Genomic DNA, 20,597 nt, shown 5'->3' with positions numbered 1-20,597 from the left:
TATCACCTCTTTTTCCTCACCCATTGACCAAGCCAGGCCAGTTCAAAGAGTCTTTTCCTGGAGATAACCAGGAATTTCCTTCCTGAAGCCTCTCTAGTATTTCATTCCTCCATATCTCTGTTCTATGTTTGGAGAAGGGGAAACACTTGACACACACCTTACCTCTCCTCCTAGATCAATTAGCATTTCTATGAAGTCTGGAATGCAATTAAATTGATTCCTCCCCTGCCCCCCCCCCCATTCTCTGCCCAGAGAAGGGGGGAAAAACTTTTAAAACTCAGTGAGGTATTTGCACATTTCAAACCTCCAAACCTCTTTTTCTCCCCATGAAATATCCTGCCGTAGGACTGTGTGACAACTCCTCCTACCCACCACCTACCACCACCTGGCTGCCACCGCACATGTACACACAAACTCTGAAAATCTGTGCTTGGATTCCAGAAGCTTCGACTTTGCGCTTCCTGAAACACATATGCGGAAACAGAGCGACCTGATATTTTAAACTCCCTCTACATTTGCAAAGCCAGCAATTATCTGAGCCACTCCCAAATCATCGCAAACTGGAGGGCAGAGACCCAAATTAGATGCCTTCCCGCTGTCAGCATCGGGGCAGAGGAGAGCCCCTCCATGTACCATTTCAGGAGCCCTCAGAGTGTTAAGCAACACCTGACAGTCAGGTTAGAGACTGCAAATTCAATCACGGGGCCTGGGCTTGTAGGTTTTAAGCAATGATCGCTGACTCCAGTCACATCGCGTGAATCCGCCTGGAAACAGGTCAGGCGGAAGGACGGGAAGCCACAGCGGGCCAATGGGATCGGCGCGCATGCAGCACGAGGAGAACGGTGCAAGAATAATGTCACACGGAAGCAAGCAAGCAAGATCTTGCGGTGCCAAAGGACCGGGAGATGGGCAAGGTGACCCAGTTTTGTTTCACTTCTGCCCTTCCCCACCCCTCTCTCCATCTGCTTCCTTAAGAGCTTCCCATCCCTCCCAACTCCAACCGATGTATTTCTGAGCAAGAAAACTAATTGGAGTGCAAGGAAAGCCATTCAAATGCCAATGCGAAGGCAGAAAGACAGAGGGTGGAGTACAGTTTCTTGGGAAACGTCGCCTGCAAAATGACCCTCTACTACAGGGGTGGCCAAACTGGGGCACTACAGATGTCCAGAGACTACAATTACCTTGCCAGCATGGGCTCGTGGGAATTGTAGACCATGGACATTTGGTTCCACCTAGAAATCTCCCAGAATATCCCACCCTGGAGCTGGAAATCCTACGTACAAGGCATAAAGAGTAGTTATAAAGTATGGAACTGTGTCCCCCCACCCCACCCCAACACACATACACACACACACTGGTGATTATGTGGTTGTTTTTGTGTTTGTGGTGACATCCTACCTGCAGGATTCCCCTCCCATAAATGTTTCTTTGATACCTACTCTTCTTGTTTTCTAGGAGTCAGGTTATTTGTTCAGGCTTTTCGTTTCTGTTTTTTTCTTTCCTGGCCCAGGGACAATCTGCAGTTGTCCTGTACCCCCCGCTTTAATGGTTTTTGTGCTAGTTTACACATTTTGGAACAATTTCAATCGTCTTTGTTTTATGCCAATTTGAAGGTTGTCAAGATTTAATGTTGGGGTTTGGTGATTTTACGCCGTGGACTGAACGAGTCTTGGCCGCCTCCCCAGACAACTGCTCCAAGAAGCTGACTACATGAACCAAAACAAAAATCTTAATAAAATAAATTCATTCTGTGGTCCACTGACGCTTGACGAACAATCATGAGTTGTTCATATTTCAGAAGCTACATAGATGACAGCTTTGTGCGAGATGGATCAAATCAACTTTAATTGTTTTTTCTGGATCAAATCCCCTGTATCTTTAAAAAGCAATTTGAAATAGTGGTATTAAAGAACGTGGGCCGCTCGGCTATGCAGATGGGCCCATGTATAAAAAGATGAATGGCTGACACATTCGGCTTTTTAAAATTGTATTTTCTGCCCTAGGATAATGGGCTGCGATTGCCCCAAAGTGTAAAAAGGCATACTGCACATACTTGGATGCACGACTATAACATTCACAAATTGGCTGGGGGGGGTCAAACCAAACTTAAGAACAACTGGAAACCGGTTTTGAGGGGGGGGGGGTTCCAGTGAATATTGCAACCCAATGGATCTGGCGACACCATTCAAATCAGTAAACAACGAAAAAGGGAAACTAAGATCTAACCTGACAAGACAAGATAGGAACCTAAAGGTCGAGTTGAGTTTAAACGCCAAAGATTTATTATAATTACGTGGACATAGTAAAAGTTAAAAAACACATTAATAAAATGAATAGAACTGCATGTACAGAATCAACATTAACGCATGGAACATTTAAAGACCAAAACACAAAGATGCTGCTTCTGTTTAGCACATGAGAACACTGAGAGAGGTGTTTTTTGAAAACGGGTAGCTGTTGTTCATTGATGTCTCATGTGCAAACACACATTAGGCCTGTGCATGCCCAGTCGCAATATGGGGCTGAACCACAACACAGAAAATGAACAATGTTTCACTATGTCAGGGGTAGTCAAACTGCGACCCTCCAGATGTCCATGGACTATAATTCCCATGACCCCTGCCAGCGAATGCTGGCAGGGGCTCATGGGAATTGTAGTCCATGGACATCTAGAGGGCCGCAGCTTGACTACCTGTGCACTATGTTGTTTCCCCATTAGACATTCTTATATAGAATCCATGTCAGTAGGAGCATCCCTTTCTAGATTTTTTCCCACCTAGCAGGCACTAATATTATACATTTCTATACTGTCCTAGTGTATTAAAACTTATTTGACCGCTGAAGAAGACCCCTTAGGGGTCAAAACACGTTTTTGGTCCTTATACGTTCCATGTGTTAATGCTGATTCTGTACTTGCTGCGCTATACCATATAAACTGAGGGCCAGGTTGGTGGTGTGGTTAAGAGCGGCAGCTTTCAATCTAGCGAGTCAGATTTGATTCCCTGCTCCTCCACATGCAGTCAGCTGGGTGACCTTGGGCTCATCACAGCCCTGATAGTCCTGTTCTCGCAGAGCAGTTCTCTCATAGCTCTCTCAGCCTTCACTGTCTGTTGTGAGGAGAAGAAGGGGAGGAGATTGTCAGCCTTTCTGAGACTCCTTCAGCAAGTGAAAAACGGGGGTATAAAAACCGACTCTTCTTTACCAAAGTTTTTAACTTTGATTATGTATATGTAATTACAATAAATATTTGGATTTTAAAATAATTTCTCCTCCCAGCTCAACCTTTATGTTCCTAACTTCTCCCGTCTAACCAACATGTGAATTTGAAAGGGAAGATGCTGGCTTCGGCTACTGCTGTCATGCCACAATGCTGCGGACACTGGGGGGGGGGGTGGAGGAGGGATCATTGCCGTCAAAACTCATAGCCATCCTAAAATGAGTAGTCCCCTTGCCTCCCTGACCCAAGTCCCCCAAATCATCTTGGCCTGCCTATCTCGTGTTAGAAGGGGGGGGGGGAATTGGTCCTTTTCGGATTTGAGTTTTCTTCATTCGGTACAACATGAATCAACTCAACCACTGATTCGGCACATTGTTTTGAGTTTGGTCAATTTGCAGAAACTCGAATGCATTTGTCTAAATCAGCCACAAGACAGCTGATCCTGCTGCAGAGAGAAGCCACCCAGAGATCCGATGTTTGGTGCCTAGACCGTGTTGCATCAGGCCAATGGTCCATTCAGTCCAACACTCTGTGTCACCCAGTGGCCCATACCCAGGCGATCCACCAACAGATATAAGAACATAAGAGAAGCCATGTTGGATCAGGCCAATGGCCCATCCAGTCCAACACTCTTGTGTCACACAGTGGCCCAAACCCAGGTGCCATCAGGAGGTCCACCAGTGGCTTTAAGAACATAAGAGAAGCCATGTTGGATCAGGCCAATGGCCCATCCACTCCAACACTCTGTGTCACACAGTGGCCCAAACCCAGGGGCCATCAGGAGGTCCACCAGTGGCTTTAAGAACATAAGAGAAGCCATGTTGGATCAGGCCAATGGCCCATCCACTCCAACACTCTGTGTCACACAGTGGCCCAAACCCAGGGGCCATCAGGAGGTCCACCAGTGGCTTTAAGAACATAAGAGAAGCCATGTTGGATCAGGCCAATGGCCCATCCAGTCCAACACTCTTGTGTCACACAGTGGCCCAAACCCAGGTGCCATCAGGAGGTCCACCAGTGGCTTTAAGAACATAAGAGAAGCCATGTTGGATCAGGCCAATGGCCCATCCACTCCAACACTCTGTGTCACACAGTGGCCCAAACCCAGGGGCCATCAGGAGGTCCACCAGTGGCTTTAAGAACATAAGAGAAGCCATGTTGGATCAGGCCAATGGCCCATCCAGTCCAAAACTCTGTGTCACACAGTGGCCCAAACTCAGGGGCCATCAGGAGGTCCACCAGCAGATTTAAGAACATAAGAGAAGCCCTGTTGAGTCAGGCCAGTGGACCATCTAGCCCGACACTCTGTGTCACTCTATATAGATTTGTGGAACACAATTGAGTCATACACACACTTTAGCAACAGTCTGTCCATGATTCATTCTTAGGTCAGACAGAGTGCATTTTAAGTCCATTAATGGCTGCTATAACACCACGTGTATAAAGTTATTTCTTTATCTCTGAAGGTAACCTTGAATCCGTCAAAAGAATAAAATGTAGCAGCTGTAACATATCTACAGATATAATTGCTACAAAACAGGAAATGGATAATACCTGAATCTCCATATCAGGAAAGTATAATCTTTGAAACAAAGAAATACAATGAAATAAGATATATTTGTCGGTGATAGGTTAGACTGAGAGCCCTCTGTGTAACCTGACTGGTTAGAGGGACAGATAGGGAGTGAGCTTCAGGATACATCATGATGACATATCAAGGTGTTAAAAATGAGCTGCACTGATGCAGACTTCAGAGAATGCACCAATTGGCTTTCTCTCCATGCTTGCAAACAGGCATTCTAAATAAATCCTCTTGCTGCTTAGCTGTCTTTGTTGTGGTCTTGTAAATTTTATACTGCATGGTCCATAACAGTGGCCAAAACCCAAGTGCCACCAGGAGGTCCACAAGCAGCCTTAAGAACATAAGAGAAGCCATGTTGGGTCAGGCCAATGGCCCATCCAGTCCAACACTCCCGTTTGGTGTAGTGGTTAGGAGTGCGGACTTGTAATCTGGCATGCCAGGTTCGATTCTGCATTCCCCCACATGCAGCCAGCTGGGTGACCTTGGGCTCACCACGGCACTGATAAAACAGTTCTGACCGAGCAGTGATATCAGGGCTCTCTCAGCCTCACCCACCTCACAGGGTGTCGGTTGTGGGGAGAGGAATGGGAAGGCGACTGTAAGCCGCTTTGAGCCTCCTTCGGGTAGAGAAAAGCGGCATATAAGACCCAACTCTTCTTCTTCTTCTTCTTCCTCCTCACTCAGTGGCCCAAACCCAGGTGTCATCAGGAGGTCCACCAGCAGCCTTAAGAACATAAGAGAAGCCCTGTTGGGTCAGGCCAATGGCCCATCCAGTCCAACACTCTGTGTCACACAGTGGCCCAAACCCAGGTGTCATCAGGAGGTCCACCAGCAGCCTTAAGAACATAAGAGAAGCCCTGTTGGGTCAGGCCAATGGCCCATCCAGTCCAACACTCTGTGTCACACAGTGGCCCAAACCCAGGTGTCATCAGGAGGTCCACCAGCAGCCTTAAGAACATAAGAGAAGCCATGTTGGATCAGGCCAATGGCTCATCCAGTCCAACTCTCTGTGTCACTCAGTGGCCCAAACCCAGGTGTCATCAGGAGGTCCACCAGCAGCCTTAAGAACATAAGAGAAGCCCTGTTGGGTCAGGCCAATGGCCCCTCCAGTCCAACACTCTGTGTCACACAGTGGCCCAAACCCAGGTGTTATCAGGAGGTCCACCAGCAGCCTTAAGAACATAAGAGAAGCCATGTTGGATCAGGCCAAGAGCCCATCCAGTCCAACACTCTGTGTCACACAGTGGCAAAATCCAGGTGCCACCAGGAGGGTCACCAGTGGCGCCAGAATATCAGAAGCCCTCCCACTCTGGGACCCCAGGCACCAAGAATACAGAGCATCATTGCTCCAGACAGAGTATTTCATCTATACCTTGTGGCCAATAGCCCCTGATGGACCTCTGCTCCACATGTTTGTCCAGTCCCCTCTTGAAGCTGTCTATGTTTGTAGTCACCACCACTCCCTACGGTAGTGAATTCCACATTAACCTCTGAATGTCTCTTTCCTTGAAAACACAACTGGGTCACCAGATGCTGGTTGCGACTTGACAGTGCTTTCCACCACCCCTAGCACATCCTCCTCCCGTCTCTCAACGAGGACTCTCAAGATGGGAGCCCTTTGTCTCGCGCCTCTGGGCTTGCCTCGGCCTTAAGAGGAGTAGTTAATAATTCAGGCTTGCTCAGCAGCTGCTATCCTGCTCCTTGGGTCTTCCCCACCTCCTCTGCTGCCAGGATCTCTTCCCAAACTGACAGACTAAGCCAGACAGAAAACTGTTCAGCTTCCTTAAACTGCAATTCTGACACGCGTTTTCTTGGCAGTCTGGCTGAACTCAGTTTCTGAGGAATCACGCCTAGGGTCAGGCCTCAGGCAAATGGATATTCAGGCCACAACGCAAGCTCAGTCGGTCAGTGTCAACGGGGTGCCCCGCCATCAGCTCAACAAACGTCCAGCAATTATTTCAGCATATGAGTTCATCACACCATGGTGGCCGTTTTTCCTCCCAATTGCATTCCAAATAAAGCCGAATGAACTTGGGGGTTTGGGATTCGCACCGAGAGAACAGTCCCTCTTTCGGTTTTACTAAAACTGTTTTGCCGGTAGGCAACAATTCCGTTTTATCTCTGCTGGTAAACCGCAATTACAAGGCTGCACTGCACAGCCAATACTTTTCAGGATGCAAATTCATAAATTTTAAGACCCTGGCATGGGAAATGGGTGGCAAGCAGCGTCAGGCCAACACTGCTCTGCTCAAATAGCAACTCGGTCACCAATGACAGACAGAGCCCGCGGGCACTTAGAAAAGCACCTTTGTTGTCGTTTGATCAAACATCCGAACCTGTTCTGAATCACACCGCGAATGTACGTTTTGCGTTTAGAAGAAAAAGAGCTGGTTTTTATACTCCTCTTTTCACTACCCAAAGGAGTCTCAAAGCGGCTTTCAACCGCCTTCCTCTCATAGAATCATAGAATTGGAAGGGACCTCATGGGTCATCTAGTCCAACCCCCTGCACTATGCAAGACACTCACATCATGCAGGGGGTTGGACTAGATGACCCATGAAACCCCTTCCAACTCTATTGTTCTATGATTCTATGACAGGAAGGGAACACGGTTGCAAGCCGCTTTGAGACTCCTCACAAGAGACAACAACAGTAAGGGAGGTGGGGCCAAGAGAGAGAGAGAGAGCTCTGAGAGAACTGATCTGGGAGGCTCTGACAGGCCTGTGACTAGCCCAAGGTAACTCACCTGTCTGCATATGGAGGAGTGGGGAATCAAATCCGGCTCTCTTAGCCACTACACTAAGCCGACTCTATTATTAAAGTTATATAGTCCGCCTTTCTTATAGGGACTTGAGGAGGACTACACACGATGAGCCAGTACAATCCACAAAAGAGGACATTCAGTACCCGCTGCATTAGGAGCTCAGAAATCTGGAACCTCCAGAAAGAAATGAAGCATTACGTAAGCATGTACATGATACATTGAGCGGCTCAGGTATTACATAATTAGGACCCTGCTTACAATAAGCTAAATGCAGCAGCACAGACCACAGTCCCTAAATATTTGTGCAATAAGGCCATTTGTGCAACCATTTGTGCAATATTTGTGCAATAAGGCTCATAAGGCCATTGTTTACAGCACAACTCTGTTACCTTCGCACAAAAACCCTCTTAACACTGTCCTTCCCCATCCACTCGCTGTTCAAGCCACCGGACAGAATTCATGCAAGATTCACTTACAGGAGTGATATAGTCTTCGGTTGTCTCAGTTCAGTAGGGGTGGAGGGAAGAGGCAAGGTTTGCATCCCCGGCTCTCCATCTTTGGCGTTTTGCATGCCTGACGCCCAAAGCCAAGCGGGCTTGCGTCCATCCAGCATCCGAAATGCGATCTAAACCTTGCGCACGTCCTCAACACCGCTATCTGGGAACTCCAGTTCAACCCCGTCGTTTCGGGGCATGCGCCGACCGGGCGACGCAGGCGCAGAAGCAGCGCATAAGCTTGAGAAGTTATGTGATTTTTAACAATGCATGACTTGCCCACCATGGCCCCGGGGCAAATGCAGTCCAAGCGAGACAGCCAATTGGGAGCATGCCCCAATAGTGCCTACCCGACTGGCTGGGATGCGGGCGGCCGCGGAGAGTGAACGCTGAAAACTCTTTCTGTTCCATCGCGGATTCTGTTGCTTTCAGAAGGTGAGCAAAGCAGCATGGCGGCGGCAAAGGGACTCCAAAGGACACAAGCATCGCGAGCCACGTTAAGTTGCTTTGACAGACATCTTCTTTGCGTACATCAAATTATCACCGTTGCCAAGAGCAGACTCTTGAGAATGTTTATTCACATGAAGACTGGTGGCATATCAGTTTTCTAAATTTCAGGGCTTATACCCAGCTTTCCTCCCCAATGGGGACCCAGAGGGCCAGCTTAGAATCATAGAATCATAGAACCATAGAGTTGGAAGGGGCCACACAGGCCATCTAGTCCAACCCCCTGCTCAACGCAGGATCACCCCTAAGCATCCTAAAGCATCCAAGAAAAGTGTGTATCCAACCTTTGCTTGAAGACTGCCAGTGAGGGGGAGCTCACCACCTCCTTAGGCAGCCTATTCCACTGCTGAACTACTCTGACTGTGAAAAACTTTTTCCTGATATCTAGCCTATATCGTTGTACTTGTAGTTTATACCCATTACTGCGTGTCCTCTCCTCTGCAGCCAACGGAAACAGCATCCTGCCCTCCTCCAAGTGACAACCTTTCAAATCCTTAAAGAGGGCTATCATGTCCCCTCTCAACCTCCTTTTCTCCAGGCTGAACATTCCCAAGTCCCTCAACCTATCTTCATAGGGCTTGGTCCCTTGGAGTAGCAGTTAAAAGCGGCAGCATCTAATCTGGAGAACTGTGTTTGATTTCCCACTTCTCCTCCACATGCAGCCACATGGGTGGCGTTGGGACAGTCACAGCTCCGTCAGAGCTCTCTCAGCCTCACTAACCTCACAGGGTTTCAGAGGCTTTGAGAAACACGAGGCCTGCTGGGTGACCTTGGGATGTGTGCAGTTCCCTCAGAGCTCTCTCAGCCCCACTTTCCCCTCAGGGTCTCGGTTGTGGGGGGAGGAAGGGAAGGCAATTGTAAACCAATTTGAGACCCATGAGGCCCACAGGGTGACCTTGGGCCAGCAATGTTCTCTCATAGCTCTCTCAGCCCCAACTCCCTCACGGGGTGTCTGTTGTGGGGAGAGGAAGGGAAGGCGATGATGAGACACTTTGAGACACACAAGGCCTGCTGGGTGACCCTGGGACAGTTGCAGTTCCCTCAGAGCTCTCTCAGCCCCACTTCCCTCACAGGGTCTCGGTTATGGAGAGAGGAAGGGAAGGCAACTGTAAGCCAATCTGAGACCCATGAGGCCTGCTCGGTGACCTTGGGCCTGTACTATTATTTCAGAGCTCTCTCAGCCCCACCTCCCTCACAGGGTGTCTGTTGTTGGGAGAGGAAGGGAAGACGATTGTAAGCTCCTTTGAGACTCCTTCTGGTAGTGAAAAGCAGTATACAAAAACCCAGCTCTTCTCCTCCTTCTTAGAGACTTCCAACACTGTTCCTCATTTTACCTTCACAGCAACAACTCTTAAGAGTTAGGGTAGAGTGGCCCGTCATCCAGCAATGGAAGAGTGGAGATTTGAACCTGCATCTCCTGGGACCACCATGCCCCATTAAGTAGGGGTGCTACCATTTAGGGGCTAGTCCCAAGTGACCTATGCCGACCTCAGCAGGGGGCTGTCAAGCGAAGTGATTTGGTTTGCCTTTGCCTTCCCCTGCAGAGCCTTCCTTGGAAGTGCCGACCCTGCTTAGCTTCTGAAACCTCAAAGCTATCAGTCTATCCCGCCTTCCCTCCTGCTGCCATTAAACATGGCTATAAAAACGGATCCCAAAGACATCCCCCAAAGAGTCTGAAGGGGGGGGGGAGTCTCCAGAGAAGACCCTCGGGCAAGCCTCCATTCTCGGGGGAAGGCAACAGCAAATGTTTGATTTGGGAAACCTCCAGTCCTGCTTAATGAATGAGGATTTTAATTAAGCAAGTCAGACGACATCTTTAAAAATCGAGGCAGTGAAGATGGGGGTGGGGATTCCTGGAAGAGCTATACCCAGAAGAGCAGGCTGCAAGGAGAACCACCAAACCAGCCGGGAAGGAATCCACAAGTGGAAGCAAAAGCTAGTAGATGGGAGAGAGAATCTGGAGAGCAGTGTGTGTGAATTAGATCTCGGGGCTCTTGGGGACCGGAAGCAAAATATGAGCAGATGGTGTGATGCGGCGGTAAAGAAGGCAAATGCCGTCTTGGGCTGTATCAACAGAGGCATCACATCGAAATCACAAGATGTCCTAGTTCCCCTGTATCCTGTATTGGTCAGACCCCACCTGGAGTCCTGGGTGCAGTTCTGGAGGCCTCACTTCAAAAAGGACATGGACAAAATTGAGAAGGTGCAGAGGAGAGCCATGGGGATGATCCAGGGCCTGGGGACCAAGCCCTGTGAGGAAAGGCTGAGGGATTGGGGAATATTCAGCCTGGAGAAGAGGAGTTCAAGAGGGGATGTAATGGCTCTCTTGAAGTATTTGAAAGGTTAGAGGAGGTCAGGGAGCGGTTCCTCTTGGCAGCAGAAGATAGGACCTGCAGTAATGGGTTTCAACTATGTATAGAACAATGCCAGCTAGATATCAGGAAAAAGTAGTTCAGCTGTGGGATACCTAAGGAGGTAGTGAGTACCCCCCACATTAGCCGTCTTTAAGCAGCAGCTGGACAGATCCTTCTCTTGGATGCTTCAGGCTGATCCTGCATTGAGCAGGGATGGGTCTAGATGGCCTGTCTGGCCCCTTCCAACTCTATGATTCTATGATTCTAAGCAGTGGCTGGACAGATCCTTCTCCTGGATGCTTAAGGCTGATCCTACATTGAGCAGGGGGTGGGACTAGATGGCCTGTCTGGCCCCTTCCAACTCTATGGCCCATTCCGCGCCAGGATCAATGTGGCAAATTGATTACGGAAAGAAAAAAGGCAATTAAAAATAGTGGAATTTGGCGTAACGCAGACCTGCCTTTGCAGTGGAATCCAGTTGCGTTTCAATCGTTTCCCACAGGTTTCCGGTCTTGGCAAAAATTGCTAGAAAGAAGCGTTATTTGCCTTACTTTGTCCCGCCCCTAGCCGTCAATCAAACGAGCAGCCAATGGGTGGTTGTTACCATGCTCTGGAAAAGCCCCTTTGCCTTTAAGAACATGTTTTTTTTAAAAAAAAGAAACACACACGTTGCAACGAATATGCCTTGATTCCTTGATTCCTCGCTTCCTCCTAACGTAGAGACCCATCTAGCTGTCAGCTGGCATGTGAGCTGCCGTTTCATTGTTGCCACGCTCCCCCGAGTGAAAAAAAATCCCCCCCCCCGTGTACAGGCGCAATTTTCGGCCGAAAATAAAAGGAACCTGCAAACGGGGCTGTGTTGTGCTTGGTGACTTAAAGCAGCTCTGTGGAGGGACTGCAGCCGGAGAAGCCTCGCTGGGTGAATGAAGGCTCGCCGGTTCGTTGCTCTCCGCTCGCTCCGAGAAAAAAAAATGGCGATCGCTTTGCCAGAAGATCAGAGGAGAGAACCAGGGGGAGGGACTTTGCTGAAACCGCAACAATGGTAATGCACAGAACTTTTTCGCTAGTGTTGCAGATTGGTTGCAAGAGTGTAGCGCTTTCCAGAGGGTGAATCCACTTTTTGAGATTACCCTGGAAGCGCTACAACGAAGCGCTTCTAGCGGGACTGTTTCAGGAGTGTGGTAGATTGTGTACAACGTTGTGCATAACTGCATTTTAGTAGAGATTACAATTTGCCACACTCCTGCTACATTAAACCTGTGCGGAATGGGCCTATGATTCTATGATTCTAAGCAGCAGCTGGACAGACTTCTCCTGGGTGCTTGAGACTGATCCTGCATTGGGCAGGGAGGGGGTGGGACCAGATGGCTTGTCTGGCCCCTCCCAATTCTAATATTCTATGGTAAATTAATACACCAAGCAAAATGAATCACATTTCCTTACAGCACCACTTCAAAGTTGCATGCAAATGGGCAGCTCCATATAGTGGTCCTTCATTATGGGTGGGGTGGATCTTCCTACTTGTTTCACAGAAAAACTAAGGTAAAACCCTTCACCTTGAGGTGCTAGCTTTCTTCATTCAGGACGTGGAGGCATTGAAAATACAACCCCTAAAGCTGCATCCTGAAATGGTACAGCCCAATAGAAAGCTTTTGCTGATTAGGAGAACAGACCCTGGGTGCCAACTAAATAAGGGCTGACTTTCCAATGCTTTTCTTGTCTGTGCTGTCACAACTATGGTTGCAAATAAGCTGACAGGCAAAAAGGCAGCAAAAAGCCTCAGAAATCACGTAATGCAGCCCCCATCTCCTTCTGCAATCACCACAGTGGGAAAATGGATTGTTGCAATCAAAGGAATTTCACCCATTTTATAACATGACCCAGATTTATATTTCTAGAGGGTATTTTTCCTTGTTTTAACTTTTCTCCGGTACTTTGAAATGCATGCACTGTTTATCTTAGCCGTGTTGGCCTTTGGTGCTTGTAAAAACTAATTCAGATTTAATGCAGGACAGACACCTTTGGCATATAAATATTTTCCATGCCTTTATGGGCTTGTCATGGTTTACGCATTCCCTGTTGGCCAATTTATACATTATTTTTTGTCTACTTATGCATGTATCTAAAAGCTGTCAAGGTTTTAAGGACCAGGGATGGCAGAGGGAGGAAGGAAGGAAGGAAGGAAGGAAGGAAGGAAGGAAGGAAGGAAGGAAGGAAGGAAGGAAGGAAGGAAGGAAGGAGGGAGGGAGGGAGGGAGGGAGGGAGGAGACTGGAAGTGGAGTGAGAAGGAAGGAAGGAAGGAAGGAAGGAAGGAAGGAAGGAAGGAAGGAAGGAAGGAAGGAAGGAAGGAAGGAAGGAAGGAAGGAAGGAAGGAAGGAGACTGGAAGTGGAGTGAGAAGGAAGGAAGGAAGGAAGGAAGGAAGGAAGGAAGGAAGGAAGGAAGGAAGGAAGGAAGGAAGGAAGGAAGGAAGGAAGGAAGGAAGGAATCCAGTAGCCGCCAGATCCTGAAACCGAATACAAAGGAAGTTTGAATCATGGTGTTCCACTCAAGGACCTCTGCTCCAATCATTGATGCAGTCTCCTCTTGAACCTGTCTATGCCTGAAGCCGCTCCCATTTCCCGCTGCAGCGAATCCCACGTTTTAATTACTCCCAAGCTAATGGCACTTCAAAACACCCCTTTATCGTGATCTCCCCGTTCTATGCCTCATCTGTTAAGACTGTTTTGCTTTCAACAAAATCCCACATTAATTAGGCGCATTGTTCCCTCTGACGGGCCGACTGGATGGCTGAGGGCCCTTCACAAGCAGGCACCACCTGCAAAGATAGCTGGAGGCCTGTGCAGACTCCAGGGACCCTCCGGGATGCCGGAAAAGATGACTTTGAGAAATTCACCCTCCCTCCCCTACAGCAGGCTTCTGCATTAGAAACATGCGGGAGGGCCTGCTGGTGGTGGCGGACGTGCCTCTCCTGAGCTAGTTTTCTGTTTGTGTGGGTTTTTGAAACACAAAGCAAGGCAAACATTCCAAGCCAGAATTGGGTCTGGAGATTTTGTGGAATTGCAAGCCATCTCCAGGCCACCAAAACCAGTCTCCAGGTATTCCCCAACCCAAAGTTGGCAACCCTAAGCCTGGGGAGGGTGGGATTTGGTGGGAGGGACCTCAGCAGGGCATAATCTTATAAAGCCCACCCATCTAAACAGCCGTTTTCTCCACAGAAACTGATCTTGGTTCTCTGGAGATCGATTGTAAGAGCAGTAGATGTCCAGGTGCCAACTGGAAGTTGGGAAGCAGAGCCCACCCGCTTGCATTTGATGCAGATCACCAACTGGGCCAGGTTTGGGTGGGCGGCTGGGGCAGGGGCTTGTCTCGAGCTGCACTTTCCAGCTCCCAAGGCTCAACTGCAGATTCACTGGCCTGAGCGTCTCCCTCCTTCCCGCCTTCCCAGCCCTGAGCAATTCACACAGTAAGGGTGCAATCTGGGCCGGCTATCTTTTCAATTAGCCAGGAAAGGTGGCAGGAGAGCAGCACAGCACCATTTAGGGGGGGGGGGGGAGAGAGAAAAAAAACCCAAATTAGAGTTTAAAGTGCTTCTGAGCCAACAGCAAGGGCAAAGTCAAGGAGACGTCTGCCGGAGATGCACAGGTCTGCTCTGACAAAACGCAGCCCGCCCAATTCTGAACAGTAGATCATCGCTGACACAACAAGCGGCTCGTCGGCAGGACCCCGTAAACCTGTCATGCTGAATTCAGTGCCGTTGTAGTGCTGCATGACACAACCCTTTCTCTGTCCATGGGGCTTGAGATCAGAGATACAGGGAAAACGATGCAAGCACCAAATGTGACACACAACACAGCGTTTTCCTGAGAAGAAGCTGCAATTTTTATTTAAAGCAAGTTTCTAGTCCTCGGGGAGGTGAGAATGTTTTCTAGAAGCATGCAAGAAGCACCAGGTGCAATCCCAGGAGCCAGAGGATCAGTTACTCAACAAGTGCACAATGCTTTTCCCAGACAGACCGATTCACACACATTGTCACAGCGCAGTCCTTACAACAACCCTGCAGGGTAGGTCAGTATAGTCATTATCCGAATATTATGGGAAGGGGCGGACAGTGCCTCACCTATGCTCACTTAGCGAGCCCACAGCAGAAGTAAAATTCGAAAGGGGGTGGGCGAGGTGGAATTTCAACTTTATAGCACGGCCACTAAGCCACACCAACATGCAAATATCACTGAAGATATCTGACAGTTAGAAAGGCAGTAAGACTCCTTCAGTGCCCCTTTCCTATGAATGACACAAAGAGAAATCATAGATCCTAAGAACAATAAAGATCAAATAATTTATAAACATGTCTTTCTGCACTGAAAGGGTTTAAGTGATGGCAGACTTTTATACCTTCCTCAGTTCAGTATCAAAGTAGAATCATAGACTCATAGAGTTGGAAGGGGACATACAGGCCATCTAGTCCAACCCCCTGCTCAACGCAGGATCAGCCCAAAATAAATCTAGAAGAGTTGCCAGTCCAACATAAAAGGCCAGTCCAACATAAAAACAGTGGTTGACAAAGAGAGGGGCATATAAAGGCAGTTACCGAGAAACCCACTGTAGGTTCTTTGTTTACAAATTATTATGAATTATTATCCGATGCCTATTGTTGTTAGTGTTAATTGCCACACAGTATTTCTCTTTGTTTCACTCCTACACTGTGTGTCCCTTCCTTTGTTTTATTGACCTTTCCTATGACTAGCGAAACAGGCAAATGTTGATTTGCACAATATATAAACAGCAAAGGATTCAGTTTCTCCTTCCCCTCTGCATGGGTCCTTAAAGGAGCCCTTTGGAGCAGGGGTAGTCAACCTGTGGTCCTCCAGATGTTCATGGACTACAATTCCCATGAGCCCCTGCCAGCATTTGCTGGCAGGGGCTCACGAGAATTGTAGCCCATGAACATCTGGAGGACCACAGGTTGACTGCCCCTGCTTTGGACGACCCATACTCGACCTGCCCTCCAGCTAAGTTCTGGATCAGGTTCAAGGTGTTGGTGATTAACCTTTCAGGCCTTGCCTGGTCTTGGCCCTGTGTATCTGCAGGACCTCCCCCAGTATGTCCCCCAAAGAACCCTGCACCTATTGGTGATCCCTGGACCAAAGAAAGTGTGACTGGCCTTGATCAGAGCCAGGGCCTTTTTGGTCTTGGCTCCCGCCTGGGGGAGTGAGTTGCCAGCGGAGATTTGGGCCCTGACAGAACTAAGTTCTGCAGGGGCTGCAAAATGACACTCTTTCACCAGGCGTATGGTTGAGGCCAGGGCAGCTTAGATACAGCTCTGGCACCCCCCCAACCGCTTCCCCCACTTGATGCACTCCCTAGCTTGGCTCTGCCTCCATGTGAACTTCCTCCCTCATATCTGTGGAGTCCAGGAACAGAGAAGAGGACGAGACAGTAGCAGTCGTGAAAACGATAGAATATTAAATTTTAAATTGCTTTTATTCTTTTAAATGTGGTTTTATATATATTTTATATGCAGGGAAAAGGCGGCTCCGAGCCCACTCATGAGGAGGGCTGACCTAGATATCAAAGTAATTACTTTATTATTAATTATCAATTAATTAATAATAAAGTAATTAATAATTACCTTCCAGGTCTTCCAGCTCACGCAAGCTGCTCAAGCTAAAACGGCATTTCCCAAATTCCTGAAAGCCAAGACACACTTCACTCTTACACATGGAAAAAGGTCTGTTTTTGAATTAAGTAGCCCAGTTTAGAACAATGACTCATGCGGAGAGACCACAGGTAGCCTCCTCTGAGCAGGCTATGAGTATACCCTCGGACTGGCAACTTTCATGTGGGGCTTGGAGATCTCCAGAAATTTCCGCGAGCTATATCAGTGTGGATCCTGCACTTCAATGTGACTTTGTATCATAATTATATGCAGAATCTTTCCTTCAGTCACCACCTTTTCTCAACCAAGGCAGTAGAGGTGTTTGCTGATCAAAAATAGGGATGCCGGTCTCCAGGTGGGACCTGGGGACCACCTGGAATGACAGCTTATCTTCAGAGTACAGAGATCTGTTCTTCTGGAGAAATCCGATGCTTGGGAGATTGGGCATTGCACCCCACTGAGTTCTCTGTCCTCCCCAGCCTCCACCCCCAAATCCTTCCTCCCCACCCGTCACTGGTAGCCAGCAGGGACATGGCAACCCTAATCAAAAAAGACCTGCAGGGGGGGAGGAAAGGAGGAGGATTTGAAGTCATAGCTAAACTCTGAACATTTCACCCATCTGTGGCTATGCTACTTGGCTCAGAATTCCGCATCCAACTCTTCCTGCTGTTATGTTTTTAAGCACAAAGTTCCTAGTCCTCATGTTTGCAAGGAGATCCTTAGGAAGTTCTACGCACCGCTGAACCTCGTCCCCTCCATACATTTGCAGTTTAAAAAAAAATGCAAAAGGGATCCAAACATATACAAACGTTGATGCAGATCCTTCGGCCCGACTTTAAGTCACGTAAGGAAAACAAGGACAGATGCTTTCACGGGAAAGGCACACAGCCAAAATTTGCAGAGGTGCGGAAGAAAGCCAGAGCCAAGAGGGAGTAAAAAAGGAAGAACATGTGCAAATATTTTACATTAGGCTTAACTTCTCCAGGATGTAAGGGTGAAAGGGTTGAGATAAATGCTTAGCAGAACAGCTGTCCTTCCAAGGAGTCCCAGGCCTATGTGGCAGTTTAGCGAGAGCTTGGTTTTCTGGCTCTGGAAAAACGCCATGACTCCAATTGCGAGTGTGGGAAGAGGCAGACGGCAATGGAGAACGTGCAGAGAGCAGTTCTCCCTCAGCACTAACCCTCTCCCACCACGAATGGACGGAATGATGAATGGAGACGGATCATCCCGGAAGTCCTGATATAATTAGGTTGTCATGCTGTTTGTGCTGTCGCTATCACGCAAATTAAACTGCCATTTCCCTTGACTGCACAATTCCTGTGCTCAGTGAATGATCAGCAGCTTTGGAACGATGCAAGGGAAATTTAATCATTTGGTTTCCTGGCGCACGACGTCCCGAAGGGCTACAGGCTGGTATGAACACCTGAAGTATTCATCACGTAATAAAACCAATTTTTAAAAAGCAGCATAATTAAGTGCCACGTTTTGATGTAACCATCAATCACCGTGTTGGAAGCAATCAACATTTACACGTTAGTAATAGTTTTAAAAGATGAAGCGAACGGTGGGCCGCTACTAAACAAGGGCAGTTTGTCGTTTCTGACTAAGGATGGAGCCTCCATGTTTCAAGGCAGTTTGTCCTGCTGATGGGTCCAGCAATTACGGGAGGCCATCGCTAGCTTTCTTTCAGCCTCAAAGCAGTAAGTCTTTATGGTTCTTATCTCGGTAATCAACAGGGGCATCACATCAAAATCACAAGATGCCATAGTCACATTGTATACGGCACTGGTCAGACCACACCTGGAGTACTGTGTGCAGTTCTGGAGGCCTCACTTCAAGAAGGACGTAAATAAAATTGAAAGGGTACAGAGGAGAGCGACGAAGATGATCTGGGGCCAAGGGACCAAGCCCTATGAAGATAGGTTGAGGGACTTGGGAATGTTCAGCCTGGAGAAAAGGAGGTTGAGAGGGGACATGATAGCCCTCTTTAAGTATTTGAAAGGTTGTCATTTGGAGGAGGGCAGGATGCTGTTTCCGTTGGCTGCAGAGGAAAGGACACGCAGTAATGGGTTTGAACTACAAATACAACAATATAGGCTAGATAAAAAATATCTCACAGTCAGAGTAGTTCAGCAGTGGAATAGGCTGCCTAAGGAGGTGGTGAGCTCCCCCTCACTGGCCGTCTTCAAGCAAAGGTTGGATACACACTTCTCTTGGATGCTTTAGGATGCTCTGGGCTGATCCTGCGTTGAGCAGGGGGTTGGACTAGATGGCCTGCATGGCCCCTTCCAACTCTACAATTCCGTGATTCTATTATTCTAATCCAGGGATTCCCAACTTTTCTAAGCCTGTGAACGCCTTTGGAGTTTTGAAAGGCAGTGGTGTGCACTGACCCAAAATGTCTGCCACAGGAGGCAGGGCCAAGCCTCCCTGGCTTCCCTGTTCAGAACCAAAATCACTTCAGAGTTGAAGTCTGATAACTCTCCATTTCTCCCAGAATGTCACATTCACAATGAAGCTCCTCAAATCATTCTCCCACCCAACACAGACACTTTTGGAAGAGCCTGAACATCCTTTCATCACTGAAAGATTGGAGGGAGAGAATTGGGCTTCGGGGCATGAACTTCAGGGATTGGTTCCCCAAACTTTTTGAGCCTTGGGGCACCTATGGAATTCTGACACAGGGAAAAGGCACAAGCACAAAATGGCTGCCACAGGAGGTGGAGCAAATCATAAAATGGCTGCCACAGGAGGTGGAGTCAATCAAAATGTCGGGGAGTGAGGTTGTATAGAATTCTAATAATACCGACATTGCAGGCAGAAACTCTGATTAACAAAATGCCTTTCAATCTGCACAGCCAATCAGAAGCCCTGGTGGATAAGAGCCCGTCCTAGCCCCACCCACCTTCTAAAAGCACTTGGCAAGTGCCAGGAAAGAGTTTGGTGCACGCTTATGGGGACCCCAGACTTGAGGGCATCACAGGAGTCTGACTGGTTTCCATTTTCTCAGGGTAACCGGCATGGAAGAAAGGTGACCCCAGCATTAACTGACGGTCCCAAGCTTGATGCGTCGCTACAGCAACACGGGACTCCCTCCCCACAGTGTTACTAGGTAACCACGGAAAGTTGGCTTTCAGCTTAGTCCAACAAACCTATTTTGCAAATGGGAAAGAAACACAGGGAGAGCTCTCTTTTGTGTTTGGAATGAGCTGTTCGTTCCTCCCCACGCCCACCAAGGTCTCTGCGCCTGTCACACTCGGGTGGCAATCACCTCGTGTGGGCACCAGTCACGAACAACCATCAGCAATGCTAAAGGGACTCCGGCGAGCTGCTTCCTCTCGATCCCCCCTTTCTGCAGAAAAGTCATAAGTATTAGCAACCCATTCAGGTTTCCACAGGAGCAGATGGAAGTTTCCAAACACAAATTCTCACCCAGATCCGACCCCAACCATTTGGTCAAAGCCTTCATTGCCTCCTGACCCCAGAGACTCTCCTGATACGGACAACTTTTCCACAGCAGACTAAACCAGGAAGCCATGTTGGTCCATAGCAAACTCTAGAAATTCGATTGGCTGTGTGGTTTTTTTAAAAAAATGTTGCTTTGGCAAAGCTGCCACCACAGCACAAAGATCTTCATTGGGCGAGTGAAGGTCCGCTGCGGCAGATATTTTACGTCAGGTTCCGCCTCTCGTGGCAGCCATTTTGTAGCGGCCGTTCTGTGGCTGAGCCGGCCATTCTATGTCGGAATTCTGACACAGAATTCGGCACCTGCAGGCTCAAAAAGCTTGAGGGCCGCTAACGTACACCCTGAAAAATTTCCTGGCGTGTAAATCGAGCACCTTGGGTGAAAAGTTCAGCTAGGAATCTCCCCGAATTTAATGACCCGGACCATTTATTCTTTGAAAATGCATTGTTCCATTATGTAATTCTCTGCTGCCACCATTCTGCACAGTCTGGCCTAGAATAGCTGAGAAACCCTGGAGCTTTGTTAAACATTTATCAGGTGATATGACTGTTTATGG

At 48.3% G+C, this 20,597-nt stretch overlaps 1 protein-coding gene across 4 annotated transcripts in view; it reads right to left on the bottom strand.

Moving 5' to 3' along the window:
- The window catches only part of PDE1B (phosphodiesterase 1B), a 158,571-nt gene that overhangs the window by 44,467 nt on the left and 93,507 nt on the right, over positions 1-20,597 (bottom strand). The window contains exon 1 of one of the 4 annotated variants that reach the window (XM_077329269.1): positions 8,040-8,181. The exons of the other annotated variants lie outside the window; for them this stretch is intronic. Within the exon in view, the coding sequence (XP_077185384.1) occupies positions 8,040-8,176 (137 nt within the window). The 5' untranslated portion in view covers positions 8,177-8,181. Of the gene's footprint in view, positions 1-8,039; positions 8,182-20,597 lie in introns of those variants that run through there. 4 annotated transcript variants of the gene reach the window in all.

This window comes from Paroedura picta, chromosome 3, assembly GCF_049243985.1.
Source record: "Paroedura picta isolate Pp20150507F chromosome 3, Ppicta_v3.0, whole genome shotgun sequence".
NCBI lineage: Eukaryota > Metazoa > Chordata > Lepidosauria > Squamata > Gekkonidae > Paroedura > Paroedura picta.
This window is presented reverse-complemented; position numbering and strand designations above follow the sequence as displayed.